At 34.6% G+C, this 20,187-nt stretch overlaps 1 protein-coding gene across 1 annotated transcript in view; it reads left to right on the top strand.

Annotated features, from left to right (window-relative positions):
- The window catches only part of SPATA17 (spermatogenesis associated 17), an 87,708-nt gene that overhangs the window by 19,121 nt on the left and 48,400 nt on the right, over positions 1-20,187 (top strand). The window contains exon 6 of the mRNA XM_005483007.4: positions 15,339-15,462. Within this exon, the coding sequence (XP_005483064.3) occupies positions 15,339-15,462 (124 nt within the window). The remainder of the gene's footprint in view (positions 1-15,338; positions 15,463-20,187) is intronic.

The raw sequence follows: 20,187 nt of genomic DNA, 5'->3' as shown, positions 1-20,187 counted from the left end.
TTAACAGGTAAGATGAGCAGTATGACTTCAGGTACATCAAAATATGTCAAAGTTGGTCTGTGTGAGCTCTTATCTGGCAACTGATATATTGATATTTTGCTAATTTGAGTCCTATATTCCAGAGTTCACAGAAATACGTGTCTTTCAGGTGAAAAAAAATCCATCTTTTCAGTTTAAAAAAGTTAAAAATTAATTGTTGAGCTAATTTGGACAAATGGATCTTATTATTGTCTCAATTTTTAAAACGCACGAGTTGCCAAGTGCAATCAAGAATCACCGCAGTAATCCCTTTACTGGGGTACATTTGAAAACTAATATGTATATCACCTTCAACATTCTTCTTATGAAATCTAACAGATGTTTAGTGAGGATTAGGTGTAGGCCCTCAGCCAAACAGATTTTTCCTGTCATTGGGCTAAGTTGCTGCCAACTACTTTAGCCCCAAGGTGGCCCACTGTGTTTCTTATGTGAATGTTGAGCCAGGTGGAGGAAAGATTCTCCTCATATTTTCATTAGCCATCACATTGTGTCTGGACAAGTATAACCTCACTGTTCCTAAACATTTTTGCATATAAAAATTATTAGAACTGTGCATTGTAAAAAACACTAAGAATTGTCAAATATAGAAGGAATGTATTTATGAAATGACTGGGTTTTATTAAAATATCAACATTATGGAAATTTACTTGTTGATGGACAGAGAGATTGATACACTTGTGCACTCAGATTAGACTGCCTTTGAGTGTTTCACATCTCCAGAACTCCATAAAGCAGCACAATGTGGAACATGACATAATGCCCATGAATACATGAAACTGGCCCCTGTCTCTCACACAAAGAAAGCATATTTTTAATTTCAAAAATTTGTTTACAATTTGTTCTTTCTAGAATTATAATGTAATTTTTAGTTGAACTACACTGTACAGTTCTCTGTCTTATCTATTCTAGAGTAACACTGGAAGAATTTTTATATGTTAACACCTATCTAAAATCATATTGCAAGTCCTTCCAACTTTTGAACTCCAGAGCCAGGATTTGTACCTAATTTTCTCCTTTTTCATTAAGGACGAGCCTATCTCAAATCATCCCTCACTCATTTCTAAGAGAGACTTTGGAGGAGGTTCTCATGAAACTATGGACATTCTGTTAAGTTTCTTGTGAGAATAAGAGTTATTGACCAAAGTTTGTTTTCTTCTCATTCCTTCTTTACGCTATTTTTTATTAAATAAAGGACACTTGTTGTACTAAGTGGTTTTCTCAACCAGTAGCCACATCTTTACCATTCAGCTTTAATACAAACTGTCCTTATTTAATAGCCGCCCTCATTTAGTAGCCAGACCTTTATCATTTGTCTTTAGTGTGAAAACCCCAGGAGAAAGTAAACTTAATAGAAGCTGCCCCAGTTTAAAGCCATAGAGGAATGTAATTAAGTTTAACAGAAATTGATTTAACAGAAATTGACCGAAAATATAATTAAATAATAATAGTCATATTATGTGTGAGTTTCCACTCACTTAACAGACTGGTTATGGCACTGTTGGACTTAACAGACACAAGGCACTGCCTTTGTACAAACTGAAGATAACCCTCGGCTTTAACTCCCAGATTGGCTAAATTCCTCCAGCATTCCTATTACTTCCCACTGCTACAGAACCACTAGGTCTGACAGGTGCTGCGTACCCAGTAAAGTCCCTAGGAGTTATGTTGAGAAGAGCTTGAAAGAATCCCTTCAGAGATGAAAAAGAACAAATCTGAACCCTAAACTCTGTCTACATAAGGACATACTCAGATTCTAACATTTGTACAGTTTAGGTTCAGTGTAGTGGCAAAATTAGTCCTGAGTTCTCTTTTGCCTAAAGGATATAGGAAGCTCTTAATGAAGCAAGTAAAAACCGTGCTCTTAAATATTTATTTGACTATATTTTGTTATTTAGATTTTAGTAATAAATCCTCATCTGTAGCATCCATTTGTATTTAAGTATCAATATATACTGTATTCTATCTCAATATAGATTAGTTGGATGGTTTAATTTATAAATATATGCATGAAAGTAAATTTCATTACTTCTCAGGACAGTTAGTGTATTTAACTTTAAGGAAAAATACTTTCTTTTGAAACATTCTTAAAGCTGCATTTACCGTCTCCAAGAGCTGGCTAAATGGTTACAAGGGGAAATATGCCAGAAGCAATTAGCATAAGCTATAACTCCATATGATGCATTAGAATTTTGTTTTATGTGAAACAGTTTCCAGTCTATGATAAGCAAATGGACATCAGTTCACATAAATTAGCATGCTGATGCCTTTATATCTGAAGAATTTATGGATGATGTCAGTCGCCCAACTGTGTGATTAACTTGAAGTTCTTTGCCTGAGGTTATCTACACACTGGCCTTTACAAACTATAGTACAGGAACTTTGCTACATGTCAGGTGTGCAAGTAGAGATAAGATTTTGGGACGTATTGGTCCATTTACTGATGAATGGCACCACTTAAATTTTTTCCCTAGGCACAGAACTGGGGAAAGAAAGCAGTATCAGAAAACTAACAAAACAGTGGCAGAGTACTGGCATTGAGGTTCTTATGTAATCAAGGCAGGTAGTTCAGCTTTTTTGGCTATTGAATAAATACTGACTTAAAGGTAGCAAACTAAGGCCTGAGTCTAACTTCAATAAGCATCATGGTTTACAGAAACATTTATAAATCAGGAATTTCACACACTTGCAGGATCAACACCAAATTATTCTTTCCATTGTTGGCATTAGTAGGAGTGGCCCTGCAGAGTATGGCTTTGATCCAAGTTTGAATAGCTGTTGTATCAGCAGATCTAGTTTCACAGCCATCATTAAAACCTCCAGGTCTTCAAGACACGTCAGGAAATAGATAATACAAAGCAATAAAAATCACTTCTTTGGCAATATGTGTATTCATGAATAATTTGTGCAGCTTGATTTTTTATAACCCTAATGAAGAGTGAAATGAAAGTACTTACATGTTGCTGGTGATCTAGTCCAATGTTTACCTATTCTGTAAATATGTCTGAGGATGCAGTATGAAAAAAAAAGTAATATTGTCTGTCTTGTTCTAGATTACAGTACCATTTCTGAAGTGTATTTTCTAACATGGCAAGTACTTGGCTTCTTAAAACTTTTGAGGTATAGCTATTTTCCATGGAGTGGGCTTGAAATAAATTGTTTTTTGTCACAGTAATATGAGGAGAACTCTCTCAGCCTCCACCTGTCAGTTCCTTTCAATCAAAAAGGAAGTGACAAGTCCAGGACCTGGCCATTTTCTCAAGCGTCAAAATGTTTTGAAGAATGTATATATTGTCTTATAATTCAATTAAAGTGTTCCTCATCATTGACTGCAGAAGCAATTGATTCTGTAGTCTATTTTCAATTAGTGCCAAAGCCTTTCAGACAGCTCTTTAGAATTCTAGCAAAAATAGAACCCTCATTTTTGTAATGTTGTCTTTCACTTGATGTTTAATCAACCACGTTATCTTCAACCCATCTTTTTTTACTTGTCTTCAAAGATATGGAGAGGAAATACAATATGCTTTTTCACTTTCTTACCTGTAATTTGAATTTTCTGGATGTAAGGTTACCCTGTCAGCTTTCTCTGTGTGCCTCAGAAAGAGAGACAAGTGCCAAATATGCTTTCTCATGTTTAGATATTCCATTTGGATTGGTAGGTCACATAATTTAGGACATCCATGCCTTTTCCAGAGGATTTTAGGCATAACTGCTAGATTTCTAGGAATCTTAAAACTGCAATTTATTGAGAATCCTGGAGTACTTCTGTAGACAAAAACCTTTTGCTGTTAGGATAGGTAAGATATAAAAAATGAGCTTTTGGAGTTGATAATGAAATGGAAATGATGTGTCTAAAGTTATAGAGCAGTCAATGGCCTGTTTTAACTCCGTGGGAAAACACTTTCTGAATACTGAGAGGTTAAGGTAGGAACCATTATGTTTACACAGGAAGCTGAATTTCCAACACAGATTCAGCTCACATCCCTCATGAGATTTATTCTGTCCATGTCTATTTTGAGCAAGGACTGGAAGCAGCCTTTACCATGTTTTTAGCTAGTTCTGTGTAAATAGTTGAAGTTTTGCAGTAAACATGAATACTGTAAGTAACATAAATTCCTGCTTAAATGGAAGTCTTCAATGACATGAAGGCAGAATTTTCTCTGAATTTTTATATAGCACTAAATACACCATTAGGATAAACAGATTTGTTTCATTTGTATCCAAAGAAATTTGGGTTTTGAATCTGAATATGTAGAAGGAAATCTGAGATCACATTGTGCACTCATTGGACCAAATAGTCTGTGGTGTAGGTTATTAGTTTTGATGAATAAAACAGGTGTAACAACACAGTATTGTAGGATAACAATAGTTCTGTACCTGCGAGCTTTGAAGGTGCTATAGATATTTTATTTTGCAAGAGATCTGTTAGAGTTACTGACAGCTCATAAAAAATTTTCTGTGGACAAAGACTGACTAATCATGGCCTTTTAAACTGTCTCACAGAGACAGACTTCACAGTCTTCTGTTTTGTCTGAAGAATCTTCACTGTAAAATAAGTAGAAAAGGGGAAGAGGTACAGTTTCATTAAGCTCTAACATATCATTGACTGTCAGGTAGGTCTTGTTATGCTGTCCATCCTCATTTAACTATCCCACAAGATCTCTTAATGAAGTTAAGCCCCAAGTTCACTCCAGTAATTCTGTGGCAAGAGTTTGTGCAATGTAACAATTCATCACTTGTCAGGAAGGCACTTTTAGTTTATACATTTAATAAGGGCATCCTCTAGCTTGGTTAATTAGAAATGAACAGTTTGCATATTTACTAAATGCGGAGTGTCATTGCCACCACGGCCTATTGCCTACATGAATTATTTCTCTATCTGCAATAAACAGCTGGGTAATTATTACTGCCATAATCAGATAAATTCCCTCTGTAAGGCTTTTCTTACATGGCAATTCTTTGAACTCATCCAAAGCTGAACAAAATTTATGAACTCCAGCAGCTAGACCACTTTTTCATAGTGTAGTGTCCCTGTTCCCTATTTCAAGGACATGTAGACTATCATAAATATTGTGTAAATTAGGAGGATAAATATGATTACCTAAAGATTACATATTAATAAACTTGATTTTCAAAATATAATTTTCAGGTTGTAACTGATTACATTATAGCAGTTCTGGTTTATCTAATTGTAGAGACATGACAGGCCATCTATATACAGGCTATACGAGGTTATCAGGCAAGGGCTCTACCACTTGAAGACTAAAGACTCCTGAAGAAGTATATAAATATTTTTCATGTGCCATAGTCACTTCAGCTGTTTAGGTCATTAGAAGTATGACAAATATTAGTGCCATTAACTCAACTCACTCAAGCAGTTCTGTTGTTATTAAAATAAGGTGATGGTTCTTTTTGTTGTGCTATTTTCAGATTAATAGAGAAGCATAAAATTTAAATGCATTCATTTAGGTGTTACATAAGAAAATTGGATATTTAATTTATATGTAGAAGCACTTTATATACAATTATATAACTAAGTTTGCTCTATGCTATCCAAGTATTCCAGCTCATATGTGAGTTTATCTGTAGGTACATCACTGAGTACTTAATTTACACATTTGTATTTTCCAGAGCATGCTATAATGTAGCTTATTTTTGAGGTCTCCAAAGAAACAAAAACCAAACCAAAACAAAACAAAACAAAAAAACCCACCAAAAAACAAAAACCAAAATCAAAAGACAGGAATGTTTTTTTCCTTAGTTGGCACACAACAGCCTATTTGATCTAACGTCATTATTTTGTTTTTTAATCATAATGTAAAATCCTGTGTCTGAGTGCTGCTAGAAAGTTTCCAGTTACTGTTCCCATACTTCATAACTCTTTATCAAATAAGTAGCTTTACTCACAATTCAGCAAAATGCTCAGAGACATCAGAATGTTAAGGAAGGCCAAACAAAATAAAGTGTTCTTTAGCACTGCTGTATGCAGTGAAAGGCTTTTGAGATTAGACTCCCTTTATCATTTCCCATTTATGTTAGAGAGATAGAAACTGCAGCAGTGAAGACCTTTAAAATGAGCCACATCTCAGTGGTTTTTGTTATTGGAAGTGTGGTGACTATACACTGTTTTTTTCCAAGTTCATGGTTTAGTTTTTGTCTGAGGATGTGAAAGCTTGTTGATCTTTCTTTGGCATTTCATTTTTTTTTTTTACAGTGGAAAATTACATTCCTTTGCTTTATATTGGTGTATCCTATAATGTCCCATGAGATATCATAGAATTGCATGAGATAAAAAGCAATATACAGTATCTTATGAGCACATTTTTGTTTTGTTTTAAAGAAAAAGTGTCCAAAATGGGGGAAAAAAGGGCATAAAAAATTGTCTTATTTGTTTTTTGATTCTCTAAATCATTATAGACTTTTATCTAAGGAGAGTTAACTCTCTGAAGTGGTCACTCAGAGAAGAAAACAGAAAGACTATTTGTATGCTGTTTTTACAGTCTAGTACAGTAGTGTGTAATTACAAAAAAGTGGGGTTTTTTTTCCTAGTAATAATGAAAACAATGTTATTTGGAATCAGATGATCTTGTCTGACTTCAGATCTACCAATATGATGTCTTTCAATATCCAGTTTATAGCAGTTTCTATAAAAAGTCCATTAAGCTTTGACTGAACAATCTAGTCTTGATTTACTAACATCAAAATATATCAAAATTTAGTAAGTGCCCTTTTACTTCTAATCTAGGAGTTAATTACCCTTGGTGTTCAATGTATGTCCCATAGTTCCCCACTGAAACAGTTACATTTTATCTTTGAACCATTACTTCTTGTTATATTCAGCTCTACTAGACTGAAAAGTGTGCTAGACATAAACAACTGAGATCAGTAAAAGCTGTTGTCTCTGCTTAAAATAATTTTTATTTTAATATTTTTATAATTTTTGCACAGACCTTCAAATGTCCTTTAAAGTATTAAACATCAGAACTCAGTTATGATGACTAGGAAATTAAAAAAAATCTTTTCTTCTGTCAATTTATGCATTCATTTGTATGAATGCTTTCTATCATGTGAAAGAGCTTCTTCATATATATGACTTCTGATTTAAAAGCCATATTTCTTCACATTGTGAGCATGATTTTCCTTAAACTGTGAGAAAATTTTACTTATTATTATACCCCTTTCAAATTCCTTAGACTCTTCACCTTGTAGAGATAATTGCAGGAGTCCATTAACTGGTTTATCCTTGACTCTGAAGCTAAGTCCCAATGTTTTACCTTGAACTTCACAATTCCCTCTACCTTCAAACCAAATCAAGAAACAAAGTATTGCAAGAAAGCAGTATTTTCCACCTCTTTTTTCCAAGTAGGCTATTCTATTCTTGACCAATTAATGAACTGTTTGCTATCAAAGCAATTTGTTCTTTCAGCTTGCATGGCACCCAAATGCATGTGGCACTCATTTGCCTACTTGTACTTGGTGGGGAGGCCTCACAAGCATCTACAGTATTGTGTTTGGCCCCCAAGGAAAGATTTACTACTCTCACCACAAGTTTATGTGCATGAGTGTAGGCTACAGAATATAATGGATGTACTCTTTAGACATGTATAATTGGAAGTTGAAATCTATAATTAAGTGTAGTCTCATTTTATTAGGCAGAACCAAAATTTCAGAGACCAGACTTCAATTCCGAGTGTAATTTCTTGCATGGCATACTAAAAATGCTTGATTTTTTTTTTCTGGTGTTGATTAATTTGAAGTTTTCAAGACAGTAAGAGATAAGATTTCCTAACACTTCTGCAAATTGGGATCTCGTTGATATTTTCAGCTTGGCAATAAGCCATTGCTGTGAAATCACATACTAACAAGCAGTACTGCTGTATTAAAAAAAATGTGTCATATCTCTCCCAAAATGATTACAATTGCTATGTAATAAAACTATTAATTTACTGTGTCTGTCATAATGTTTTATGCTTCAGTAAAAATGACATCATAGATGTTTAAGTGGTAACACCATTCCATGAATGTGAAATAAGAAAACCATGAGGTACCACAAAAATCACTGTGAAGTTGTGAGTCTTGGCATTGCTGCTCTGCCATACGTAAGAGGTCATTACATAAAAGCTCTCCATGTCTTGCTGTTGTAAAACCTTTTTAATATAGACAAAGTGTACCATTTTATTTATCAATGTATGCAGACTTTTATGTGAAAGTAAGTGAGGGATGTGAGTTAGTGAGTAGACCTCAGTCAAATTGTTTCATAATACTCTGAGAAGGAAAATCAACTTAGCTGATGACCTTTAGAAGCTATAACGTCATGTTGGCTTTCTAAATCACATAATGTTGAATATTGTAAATGTTGCCAAGTACCATATATTAAAGTAAAAGAAGTACAGATATGTCTACATTGTACTGCACTGCAGCAGAGAGATAACAGTTAGCTTAAATGAGTTCATTCCAGTACTGGGAACGGCTTAACTGTAGCAAAACATAGCAGTGAGCTTTCCTCTAGTTATTACTGTGCAGATGGTAGCATATATAGTCTTCTGGGAATTGCAGTGCCAAAAGATAACAGATACTTTCACATGACATTCACTAGAAAACTTCCAATGGTATTTGGCTGTGGTTAGACATCCTCTTTTATATGTTGCAGGAAAAATTAGGAGCATGACTGCTCTCTTAGCAGCTTAGCACTGACACTGTGCTGGAAATGACCACTGCTGCTAAACTGCTGTCAGAATAAATTGTTTTGGGGCTTTGTTATCCATTCTGGGCCAGATCGGCTTTGTTACCCTCAAATACTAATTTCACTGTTTAAGCTAATCACCAAATACTAATTTCACTATTAAAACTAATCAATCAGGCTGATTTTTCACTAAGAGATCAATAGCAAACAGACATTGAGTGAAAACATTTTTCCTGTTAGGTTTTTCAGTACAGACCTGGGCATAAATAAAGTTGAACCAGCATACTTGGATCTGGTTCCTCTGCCAACAGAAGCTTTAGTGATTAGTTACTCTTATGCCACATCCATAATAGGTGGGGTTTGCAGTTTAATTAAATCAAAATAATTAAGCTGAAAAATCATTGTTTAGATTGGACCTTTTACAAAATTTTTTTTAACTTCACAGCATTTTCTGCTGCCAATGAGGGTAAAGTAAATTTGCCTTAAGGATATATATACACAAGGGAAAAGTATTTACACCAAGAAGTTTGCACATTTTGGGGAAATAGGATAATCTTAAGAGACTTTATATGAAACAATTTAGGTTTTTAGTATAGATGAGGAAAAAACTCTGTAGTTATTGAAACCTTAATTAGAAGATTCTGCATAGTGGCTTAGGAAAACAGTCTGGTTTTAGTTGTAAGCTGCCTGTGCAATCAGTGGCTTGAAAGGCTGTTGGACTCTCTTGAGTAACTGTGCAGCCGTGGAAATTGGAGGGATAAGAAGGATGCATCCGTCTGTTCTTCCCTATCGCCTGGTACATGCTGTGCCCTGATCTCCTGATCTGCACAAGGCATTCATTCACTCTGTGCCCTTCACCACCACGTTCATCACATATCTGACGCTGTGTATTGATCACTGTGGACCTTGACAGTGGAACTGGTGTGTCACTTTATCCATTGGCACTGTACACTATGTGACTAGGGGAGCTGGACAGATGATGTGCTACTATGCACTAATTATAATGGCATTTTAAGGTGTTATGAATTTCTTTCTGTAAAATTATTACCAATAGGAGATACAGGGTGTTTTCATATGTCTACACATTGGCTTTCTTTATTTTAATTTTTTCATATTAAGGAGTCATAGTCCCTGCACTGCAGGGACATCCACTTCAGAGCAATAATATTCATCCAGATCTTGAAAAGAGTGTCAGGAATAATTTGTTGAATGAATTCATGAAAACATTCAGATTTAAAATTAGTAAGAATTTTGGACATCTATTTGTGGTGGATCTCATAGGCAGTAAGATACCTTGTACCACTAATAGTTGACTGCTGCTCTGAGCATCTATCAAAATGCAACTTGAGATAAAATATTTTGGTCAAGGAGTTCTGTCAGGATACACACAGGACTATACATCATGGTAGAGAGGACAAGAGAGTTACCTGTTTTGCTTGCTAAATCTGAAGGGGTTCATTTAAAACATGAGAAAATTGTTGAGGATGAGCAAGCTGACTGATGGTACATAGCTAACATAAGTGTGTAGTATATGTATTCTGTTAAAATTTTGCCTTCAAGGTACAGAGTTCTCTAAACTATTTTTACATCCTAGGCTGGTCTATAGATATATTTCATTGTTTTCCTAAATTTAATTGATTAAGCCAAACAATATTATCATGGCAGGTTATATTCCATTCTCACCTACACCAATATGACGTTAAATCCAGTGGCATGCAGTGGTATACTAAAAATTATTGTCTCACTAATTTTATTTTACCTTCCATATTCTGTATTTGAGCAGGCAGAATGATATATAGTCAGGAAGATAAAATACATTTAGGTTATCTCCTTGTATGCTAAGGTTGCCTACTGCTTCTGATGCAGGAATTTTATGATTTGGTGTCTGAACTGTTTAAAATCACAATAACTTAATACTTTTTCTGGATACTCTAGGCAACTATACTGATTATTAGTTTTTATGGGATGCCCTTTCCTTTAGCTAATATAATAATTTTGTGATATTATTTGGCCAAAGGACTACAGAATGCCAATATAAATGCAAACAGAATGCAATAAACTTAATAAATATAGGTCAATGTGAATTTCTAAACTGATGAAGTTGCATGCAGAATTATTAAAATCTGTATACTACTGAAATCATCACTTGAAGACCTTTCCAAAAGTGCCAGGAACAATATTATATGTGTATTCTTAACCTTTATACAGACAGCAGGAGCACTGTCAACTGAATTTGCATCTCATAGCAGGAACCAACACCATTGCCTACTGCATAATGAAGAGTCAGAATAACAATAACTTACCTTGTCAGATGAATTTTTTTTTATTTTGGAACTATATAGAGCAAGTAATTTTATCATTAACAATTCAGTAGGTACTTAACAGATTTGTTACACAAGATCATTTTTAATTTTGTATTTTGAGCACGTGTGTTGATAATCCTATCCCTATTTTCAAAAGCATGAAACATTCCCTATGACAAGGACAACACACTTTGTGTTAGCCACTATATTCATGTTTTTGGTAAAAAAATGCATCCTCAATTTGCTGTAGTAAACATTGATATTCTTCTGATTTCTTTAATAATTTTTGGACCATGATAAAACATTACACTTGTTAAAATATCCACATAATTTTCCTACAAAGCTATTCCATAAAAATATGTGTGGAAAAAAGTCTGATTGGACTAAACTTAAACGGAAAGCCAGGTTTGTAGGGAGATGCAATAGATGCTGTAAATATATTGAGATAGGCTTTAAGATAAAGAGAAGATTATGTGCTAAAATAATTACCCAATTCTTGAGTTTTTTAATAAGCAGCACTTTTCCAGTACTGCTGGAAAAGTATGCAACTATGAACTATGCAACAGACAGATTGCTTGGAAAAATAGAACGAGATGATCAAATACCCTACAACATGTTTTGCAGTTACAGAACTCTTTTTCTCCTGCAAAATTTATTGAAGCTTTAAAAAAGCAGGTCAAACAATTTGCCTTCTCCCACTTCACCATGAACCAGGAAAGGTTCATCCTTATGCAAAATTGGTCCAGAATCCACAGAGTGTCATGCATCACAGCTAGTATTCATGTCACAGAGATGATACCCATATATGCCAAGAAAATATTGCTCAATGAACCCATCGTATTTGCAAACAAAGAGAAGACTGGCAGGAAATGTGCTGATTTAATCCAAAAATAATTTAATTTCCAATGATCTCCTATTGACTTTAATAGAACTTGGATTTATTTTCTCTGGGGAGGCATATGTGTAGAAGAGCCCAAGCATGAAACTTCCCAATGAACACATTTCCATGTAAGCTATGTGGAACTCTAGCTGTATTTGGAAGGTTAAGTTTACGTTAGAATCACTTCTACACATTTTCTGTATGGCATCAGTGAAAACCCTGCATAGTGCATGACATGTTAGTATTAATCTGCTAATGTGTGAAATAGTATATTCATATCTAACTGCTTTAGATTCTTTGCTTTTGTTGCTCCTTTTCAAATGTTTGAAAGTATGGTAAAAAAATTGAAAGTTTCAGGTTCAAATAGCTTGAAACTATATTTATGCTAAAATATCTATGTTTCTAGTCAAGCAATGTTTGAACTGCTGCATACCACTTATTTTGTACTGCCTCTCAGGAGGGAATCATCCTGGGAGCTATTATCCCTGTGACAGAATCGTCTGCATGTTCTGTACAACTGTACAGGGCAGTATAGTGCCTGATAGAGATATTTTAGAACAACTGACAAAATGTGTCTGCTGCAAAAGTATGCTGAAAATTATTTGTAACTGCTTAAAAAATCTCAAACTTTTACATGGATTATGGTACAAATATTACTGAGGATATGTGATATTCAGGAATGATCATTGTGAAAGCACTGTCTAAAAAGATCATGAATTACATGGAACTTCAACAGGTATCTTAGGCTTCATTTAATTACAGCAAGTAATGATTATTAATAATTCATTCAAAGCAATCTGGTAAATTCCCACTGATGACAACGGGAAACATTTTGCATCCCATTATCATTATTATCATTATTTCTGCCATGCAACTCTATATCTTTGACATTATTTGTGGGTTTTCATCACCAGTTGTGTTCTAAATCAAAAAGCTTCCATATTCACTGTTAGGAAGAAGTACCTCAGTATATAGGAATGTTGATTATTATTTCACTAGTTGTAGATAGGGGTACTAAAGCTGAATAGAAGGCTCTTTAATCAAAAAGGAATAGTATTAAATATGTAAACCACAGATCATACACTCTGACATTGAGGGTAAAGAGGCATAAAATAAAAAACAAAGTTGGTACCATATGTATTGTCTATTTATTCATTTGTTTGTGATTGATGGATATAGAACAAAGAGTTTCCTAGTAAAAAATGCTTATGTACCTACATGTAGTGACTCTGAAATCTGTACCTCGAGGACAAAGAAAGGTCGCCAATCTCTCCAACTCCTAGTTCTTTGTCAAAAATGGACAGAGTTAATGAGGTTTGTTTGGTACAGCACAAATTCTCAGACACAGATAGAGATCCTTTCAATGGAAACAAATTTGTTTGGCTTTACCAGGTTACTTAGCGATTAATAATAGCCTTGAGATGCAGGTCAGAAAGGTCATCGTCCCTGCTTGCCAACACAATCTAAAATGTGCAGTTACTCTGGCTCTGCAGGCTTTGAGGCCCCAGAACGCTATGCATAAAGTAAAACAGGCTATTTTCCAACTTCTTTTTTCATATTAATAAGCAATTTTCAAGAGAAGGGTGGCAAAATGGGGGCCATGCCACTCTAAGTAATTCATTTATTTTGCAATTTAATCTTATGTTGGAAAAAAATTACACTGTTGCAAAAGCATAGCATGGTGATTTTTAAACGTCAGTGTGCTTCATAAGTAACCTTGTATGAAATATTGTATTAGCAGCCTTTAACAGTAAACTGCTACAAAAAATATTTTCAGAGATTCAAAAATACCTGTGCGTCTTTTCTGATTTGTATTTCCTTTTAATTTTATTTTTCTTTTACAATTGAAAGAAAATGTTTAATTACTTAATATTTTACTTATTTTAATTGATAAAATTTTGAAAGATAGCATGAAACGAATATAAGTACTGCAACTTGTATTTAAGAATGTGATTTCAGTGTTCATATTTGTAAACCAATTATTGCTCTTTCATATATTTTGATGAACTAATTTAATGATAACTAAAATATTAAGAGTAAGTCTGAGTAACAATCTTTAAAAAAGACTTTTGCGTGCAATATTACTTTTACATGGGATCATTCATATCAGCAAACTTGCCCATGTGCATATTTTGACGTTATTTGACCCATATCCTCCCAGTATCTTATTTGGTACTCATTGAAACAACTGAGACTATTAATGTGGACTTCTAAATAATCTGTTTTGCTGGAATATTTTAATTATGAATATTTAGTTAGGTGAATAATATTTTTTCTTTTTATTTTATTGTATATACACACACTAGAAAACATAGAGACTAGAATTTACTCACCTAATTAAACCTTTTAGCAATCTAAATGCTTGACTAAATATGTTTGGTTTCTTTGGCACACAGGTTAATTTGAACTAGCCATTTTGTAATAACAAAATTAACAAATGTTAATCAAACTAACCTTTTTTAACTGGGTCACAAAATGCTATACACGTGCACTGTGCACAATAGCGCAGAATTTTGTTTCTTTTAGAACATTAATTCACTCTGCTGTTTGCATAATTTATGGCAAGCCTGGCTCTGTGAAAAAAAAACCCCACCATCGATTTGGAAATCTATGCCCATTCTCTGTCCAAGTTTTCCTGTAAACATTCAGTTGAAATAATGAATTTTCTCCATTCTTTGAAAGCTGGTGTTGGATATAGTTCCATATTTCTTTTATGTTGAATGGGTTTTCTGCACAGACTCACACATTTAGATGGCTCTGTGTGTTTGCGCACCACTGTTGTGCAGGGCTTAATGAAGCAGTTGAGTTCCTGGCTCTTGTGGTGGCCTCTACAGTTCTCATCAAATCAGAGCAGAAATTACCTGTGCAAGGAGCCCAATGCCATGGAAACTCCTCCTAAGGACATTGAGTGCATGAAAGGTTCCCATCCCGTTTTCCTCTGTGCCATTTTTTCTCAGCCTTACTCAAGGATCCAGGAGTGAGTAATCTCCTATCCCATGTCTGTTATCCTCTCTCATTCCATAAAATCTCCCCTGTCTGCAGATCAGGAGGTGTTGCAAGGCACTAGTTGAAACATAAGTGAACAACCCATATTCATATTATAATAGCTTCCACTTAGAGAAATTCAAAGTAAAATGACACTTAAAGGCAAATAAAAGGACTTGCGTGAATACTATTTCATCAAGCTGTAAGCAATGTGAACCTACATACTGCTCCTAATTTTGATCCTTTTAATCCTGTTTCTTCTTAGTTATATCCATGTAATATCCTACTGCTGTGGAACTGAAAGAACAGTAAATTTACATTCCAGTGGTGTCAGTATACTGCCAATATATAAGAACAAAACACTGTGAAGCTATGAAAGGGTTAAAGTAAAATAAAAGATTAGCATGTCTTTTGTTGTTATAATATAGTTAGTGGACTTATTTTATTACAGGTATGAACTTCAAGAATTTGCAGATATGAAGGAAAATGAAGAGAAAATGAAAGACCTGGAAAAGAAAGAAAAGGAAAAGAAATACCAAGCCCGAAAGATGCATTACCTCCTTAGCACTAAGCAGGTTGGTAGACCCGTCCCTGACAGCTCATGCAAACCACTTGGGCCCCCAGCATGACAGAGATAAACTAGCAGGCTGAATGGGACATGACTTGTTGAAAAGATATCACAAAGACACTACTTCGAGTTCAATTTAGTGCTTTTCTATAGGCGAGAACAGGTACCATGACTATTCTGTGACAGTAGCTCATAGAGGCAGCATCAGCATTGCTGGCAGAAAGAGTCCAAGTCAGCAGTTTGATCTGCCACTGTGATAACACAACATGAAGGGCATAACCTCGCTTTAAAAACTCATTTTGACTGGCTTATTGTTGTGTTGTTGCACTTGTCAAGAACTAACAAGTTATTAAGCTGAGAAGGGATTTCATTTTTTCCCCCTTTTTTAATTGAGCTAATGCTTAGGTTGGTGCAGTGTTCTGCTTGTTTTTAGGAGAGACTGTAAATGTGCGTTTTCAGTTAAAGCTTTTATTATTACTGCCTGAATCAGTTTATTTAGCATGATTGTTTTCACTCAAAAATGCCTAATACATCTTAAATATTATTATTAATTTATTGTGTATCAGTATTACTGGTATATTATTCCAAACTTTCTTATGGAAGCTGCTTTAAACAGACAGGTAAACATACCAGTAGATATATCTAATATAAATTTGGTATGATTGGTAAAGCTTGTGGGTTTGTCCTTTTTTTAAGTCCCCTCTTGCAAACTTTAATAAAAAATAAAAGGATTTTGTCTCCATAAGTGTTTGGTGGCTGATTGTTCTTTGTACAGATATGAAATTAGCATGAAATATTAGTATGAACTTAATGCTTGCTTGTTTAAAGTTGTTAATCATAATCTGTGTTTAAAAACTGCTGGTCCTAAAGAATGCAGGAAAAATACTATTGCACTTAATGACAAAATATTTAGTCTTCCCTTCTGTTTGGGAATTATTTTTGATATATTCTGTAGATAGAAATGTGGTTTGACTAACTAGATCTCAGTTATGAAAATTTGATGTGTAAATTATGTTTAAGTTTTGTTTGCTTTTAAAGCATAGCATAATATAATTAAAAAATAGCTTAAAAAGTTTTCTCAATGGCTATTAGACAAGGAAGCTAGTTAATGACTGAAATTTGGTTTTTTTTATTATTATATATTTATTATATAAATTACTATAATTTATTTTTCCACATATAGATCTAGGATATTAAGAATAATCTGCACAGTGTTTTATATTGTTTTAAACTGTATAAAATTATGAATTCTTGTTTTGAACAATGCAATTTATATAAACACATACATTCAATATGCTTATCTGGAGTACAAAAATTGTCAGGTTGGAGACATGGAGTGACTTGTGGTCTAGTAAGATTTTAGTAAGCTCAGTTCACCTTCAATGATACAGCAAGCTGTAACACTTTTTAAGGAATGGCATTCCTCATTTCAGCCATGGAGGACTGCTGGTAGAGGGCAGCAGTAACTCTTATGGTCTGATGAATTTCGGTTACTAATTTGACAGAATTAGAATTCAGCTAGCAGAACAAAAAAATTCTTGGTTTTGCTTGCTGAGATGGTTTGCGTGTACTGAGACTCAGAGCGCACATAAGTTTTTATTTTATGAGAGAACTGAACTCCAAGAGCTGTCTTCTTTTACAGGTAGTATTTCAAAACATAAGTAAATGTAAATCAATGTGAAGCCTACAGACAACTTAAAAATCATCAAAGATACATTTTAAGTTACCTACTTACTTTAAAGTCTGTATTCCACAAGTCCACATAGTTGTAGAATTTGATATCTTGATAAGATACAGGGCAGATTATTTTCATGCAGAATTTACTGGTTTGCTGCTTTGTGCCTGACATTTTGCTCTCTAAATGTCTGGTCTTCTGACCTAGCTATAGCTACATCTTGCTGCTTTTAAAGAACAGTTAATTGGATTACTGAGCAAGGACCATTCACATCTCAGTAGAAACAGGCAGCAAAAGTCAACACTTTTGAGTGAGTTAAGAAAACATATTATTTGTAAGTAGGATACATAACAAATGAAAAGAGGACATTGATAAGCTGGATTTATTGTATTCATGCATTCCCTAAAGCCCAGTAAGCTATAGAGATGGCCTACCAAAGTTTGGTTCTCCTCCCCTTCCTGCCATATTCACTGAGATTCAGTGATGGAGCTGAGCCTCCTCATGCATCAAGGCTAAAGGTGTTCAGGCAGGTTATATGGACAGCATTGAAAAAATCTCTATTTGCAATAATTGTTTCAAATATGTCTTATAGTTTGGAATATTCTTGTTTTAATAGAGGCAAAAAGGGTGAGAAAAGGGTGTTTACTTATTGACAAAAAATAATTAAGGAGTTGTTGCTCCTCAATTTTTGTTAAGAAAGTCATGTCAATTTTAATTCTTCTCTCCCAAGCTGAATCCCACAACAACATCTCAGAAGTATGTTTATATATCTGTATATCAGTATCTATATCCTTACCTATATCTATGTCTATATCTTTATCTATATACAAGGTGTGCCCATTCCTAATTGCTAACATTGTTTTACTTTCAAGAAGTAAAGCTGAAGAATGTCAATGTCAGGAATGTACAGGGGTGTCTGGTATGGATACAATAGCATGGCCTATGATTAATTTAGTGTTTTGTCCTTTTCATGAGTTAAGTTGTTATTCAAGAATTTATTTCTTTCATAACTGTTACTTGCTAAAGAAAAACCACTTTTGGGTTGCTTAGTGCAAGAGATTCCTAGGTAAAATAGAGCAAGGAATAATTCTATGTGGTGACAACTTTGTGACTTCCAAACCAAATTCAATTTTAAAAATAGGATTGTCTGTATTTCTGGTTTTAGATTTTTTGTATAACTCAATCCTTTTCTTATGTGTTTTTTACCTTATCAGGCTGATAAATTTTGACTTTATAATGAACATAATTAAAAAAGTCTTTGTCTTTGTTAAGAGTATATCTCATAATTTCCTACCAGTAAAAAAATTTGTTTTCATCATTTTTACCTGTTTTATCATGAACTGAATAGTGACTTCTTATTGACACATGAAACCTAAAATAATTAAGTTTTTCTTATTAGTCCAGAATCACAGTATGCTATTTCTACTACAGTGGTAATGATCCCTTTTTTCCCAAACTTTCATTAATAAATAAACTACTTATTAAATGTAGTTTTCCATTATAAACATGTTTACCTATGCAGATTATTATTCTATATCCTTGTAGTTTCTTTTTCTGTATTAACAACCTTCACTATAATTGAACAGGTTCTTACTTCTGCTCTTTGTCATATTTTCAAGGCCAACATTTGTAGTGAGGGCCATCCCCTGCCAAGTGCTGACAAATGACCTTTAAAGTCAATGACAGAGGAAAGCACTGAATACATTCATGGCACTTTGCAGAAATGGGGATGAAGAGCCCACTTGTGTTGAAATATGTGGTTGCATGTTTCCTGTCATTGGTATTTTCAGCCTTTCAAGAAATTTTGTAGTTGGTTTTTGTCTTACAATGGTGATGAGAGTCAGGAGTATGACAGTCTAAACCCAGAGATCCAGTATCAAGCTAGCATGCAGACCTGTGTTGTTTTCAGTGTCTGCTGACAGAGCAAGCAGCAATGCTGAGGTGATTCTGTGAGTGGGAGCAGGTGCATCAGCACCTGCAAGTCCACAGTGGGACAGGGAGCAGAAGCCAGCGGTATCTGAAATACAGAGCAGAAGTGATGTCCTGTGAAGTATTGAGTTCAGGAGAAGAGCCCTGTGGAAACTGTGTTCCAAGTGCCACAGCTGAAAAGGCCTTCTACTATTACATTTTCTCCTGTCACTGAGGAGAGGATTGGAGAATCAGCAGAGCAACAGATTTTTCCCCATTATAGTTTTTTACTGTATAGCAAACAGTACTGGTGAGGTAAAAGAGTTTTAATTCTCTTTTCTCTTTTCTTTTTTTTCTAAACAGATAAACACAATTACTTTTGTCACACAAAATAAATGTGCAATTAGTCCAGGAAACCAAATTTCTTTTGATCTGCAAAAACTTGAAAGCTTTGTCACACAATTGAAAAACATACTTGTGCGTTGTTCATAGTGGGATGTTATACATGCATCGCTTAAGCTTATCATTGCTGTGGCTGGTAGACTGAGTCACAGCCTCTCTTTTAAAGCTGCACCTCCTGCTCTGTGATAAGTCATGCTGAGAGTAGATGAGCTAATGCTGCTCCTCCGTTCTCTGGGAGCTTCTGTTCTGTCTGAATGCTTTAACTATTGAGACCTTAGAAAATTAATCATGCTGTTATGTGTGTGTCTACTCTTGACTTTTGTATAGCATCTTCTTTCTGTTGGCCCCCAATTAGAAGACCTGACTGAATCAGACTTAAGGCTTTTCAGCCAAGCATCCTATTTTTGTCAGTGGCCAACAGCATGGCCTAGGATAGAGGAATAAGATGGAGCAATGGGGCAATATAATTACTGTCAAGAATACTCAGTTTCCTGGGAACAGTAGTTGAAGGAGTTGTAGTTCTTAGCTGTGCAACTTTCTATTATTGTAATATTTAGCTGGGTTTTTTTTGCCTCCATATTCCTTCAATTCCTGCCTCTCCTAATACCAAGAGAAAGAATAACCTAGTCAGGGAGAGTGCGTTAAGAAATCTGGCACTAACACTTAGCTCTCGAGTTGTGCTTCCTTGGAAGATCAGGTTCACTCATTCTGCTTGCAGTGTTGTTTTGCTCATGTATGTTCATTTCA

The sequence above is a fragment of the Zonotrichia albicollis genome, chromosome 3, assembly GCF_047830755.1.
Source record: "Zonotrichia albicollis isolate bZonAlb1 chromosome 3, bZonAlb1.hap1, whole genome shotgun sequence".
Taxonomy (NCBI): domain Eukaryota; kingdom Metazoa; phylum Chordata; class Aves; order Passeriformes; family Passerellidae; genus Zonotrichia; species Zonotrichia albicollis.
This window is presented reverse-complemented; position numbering and strand designations above follow the sequence as displayed.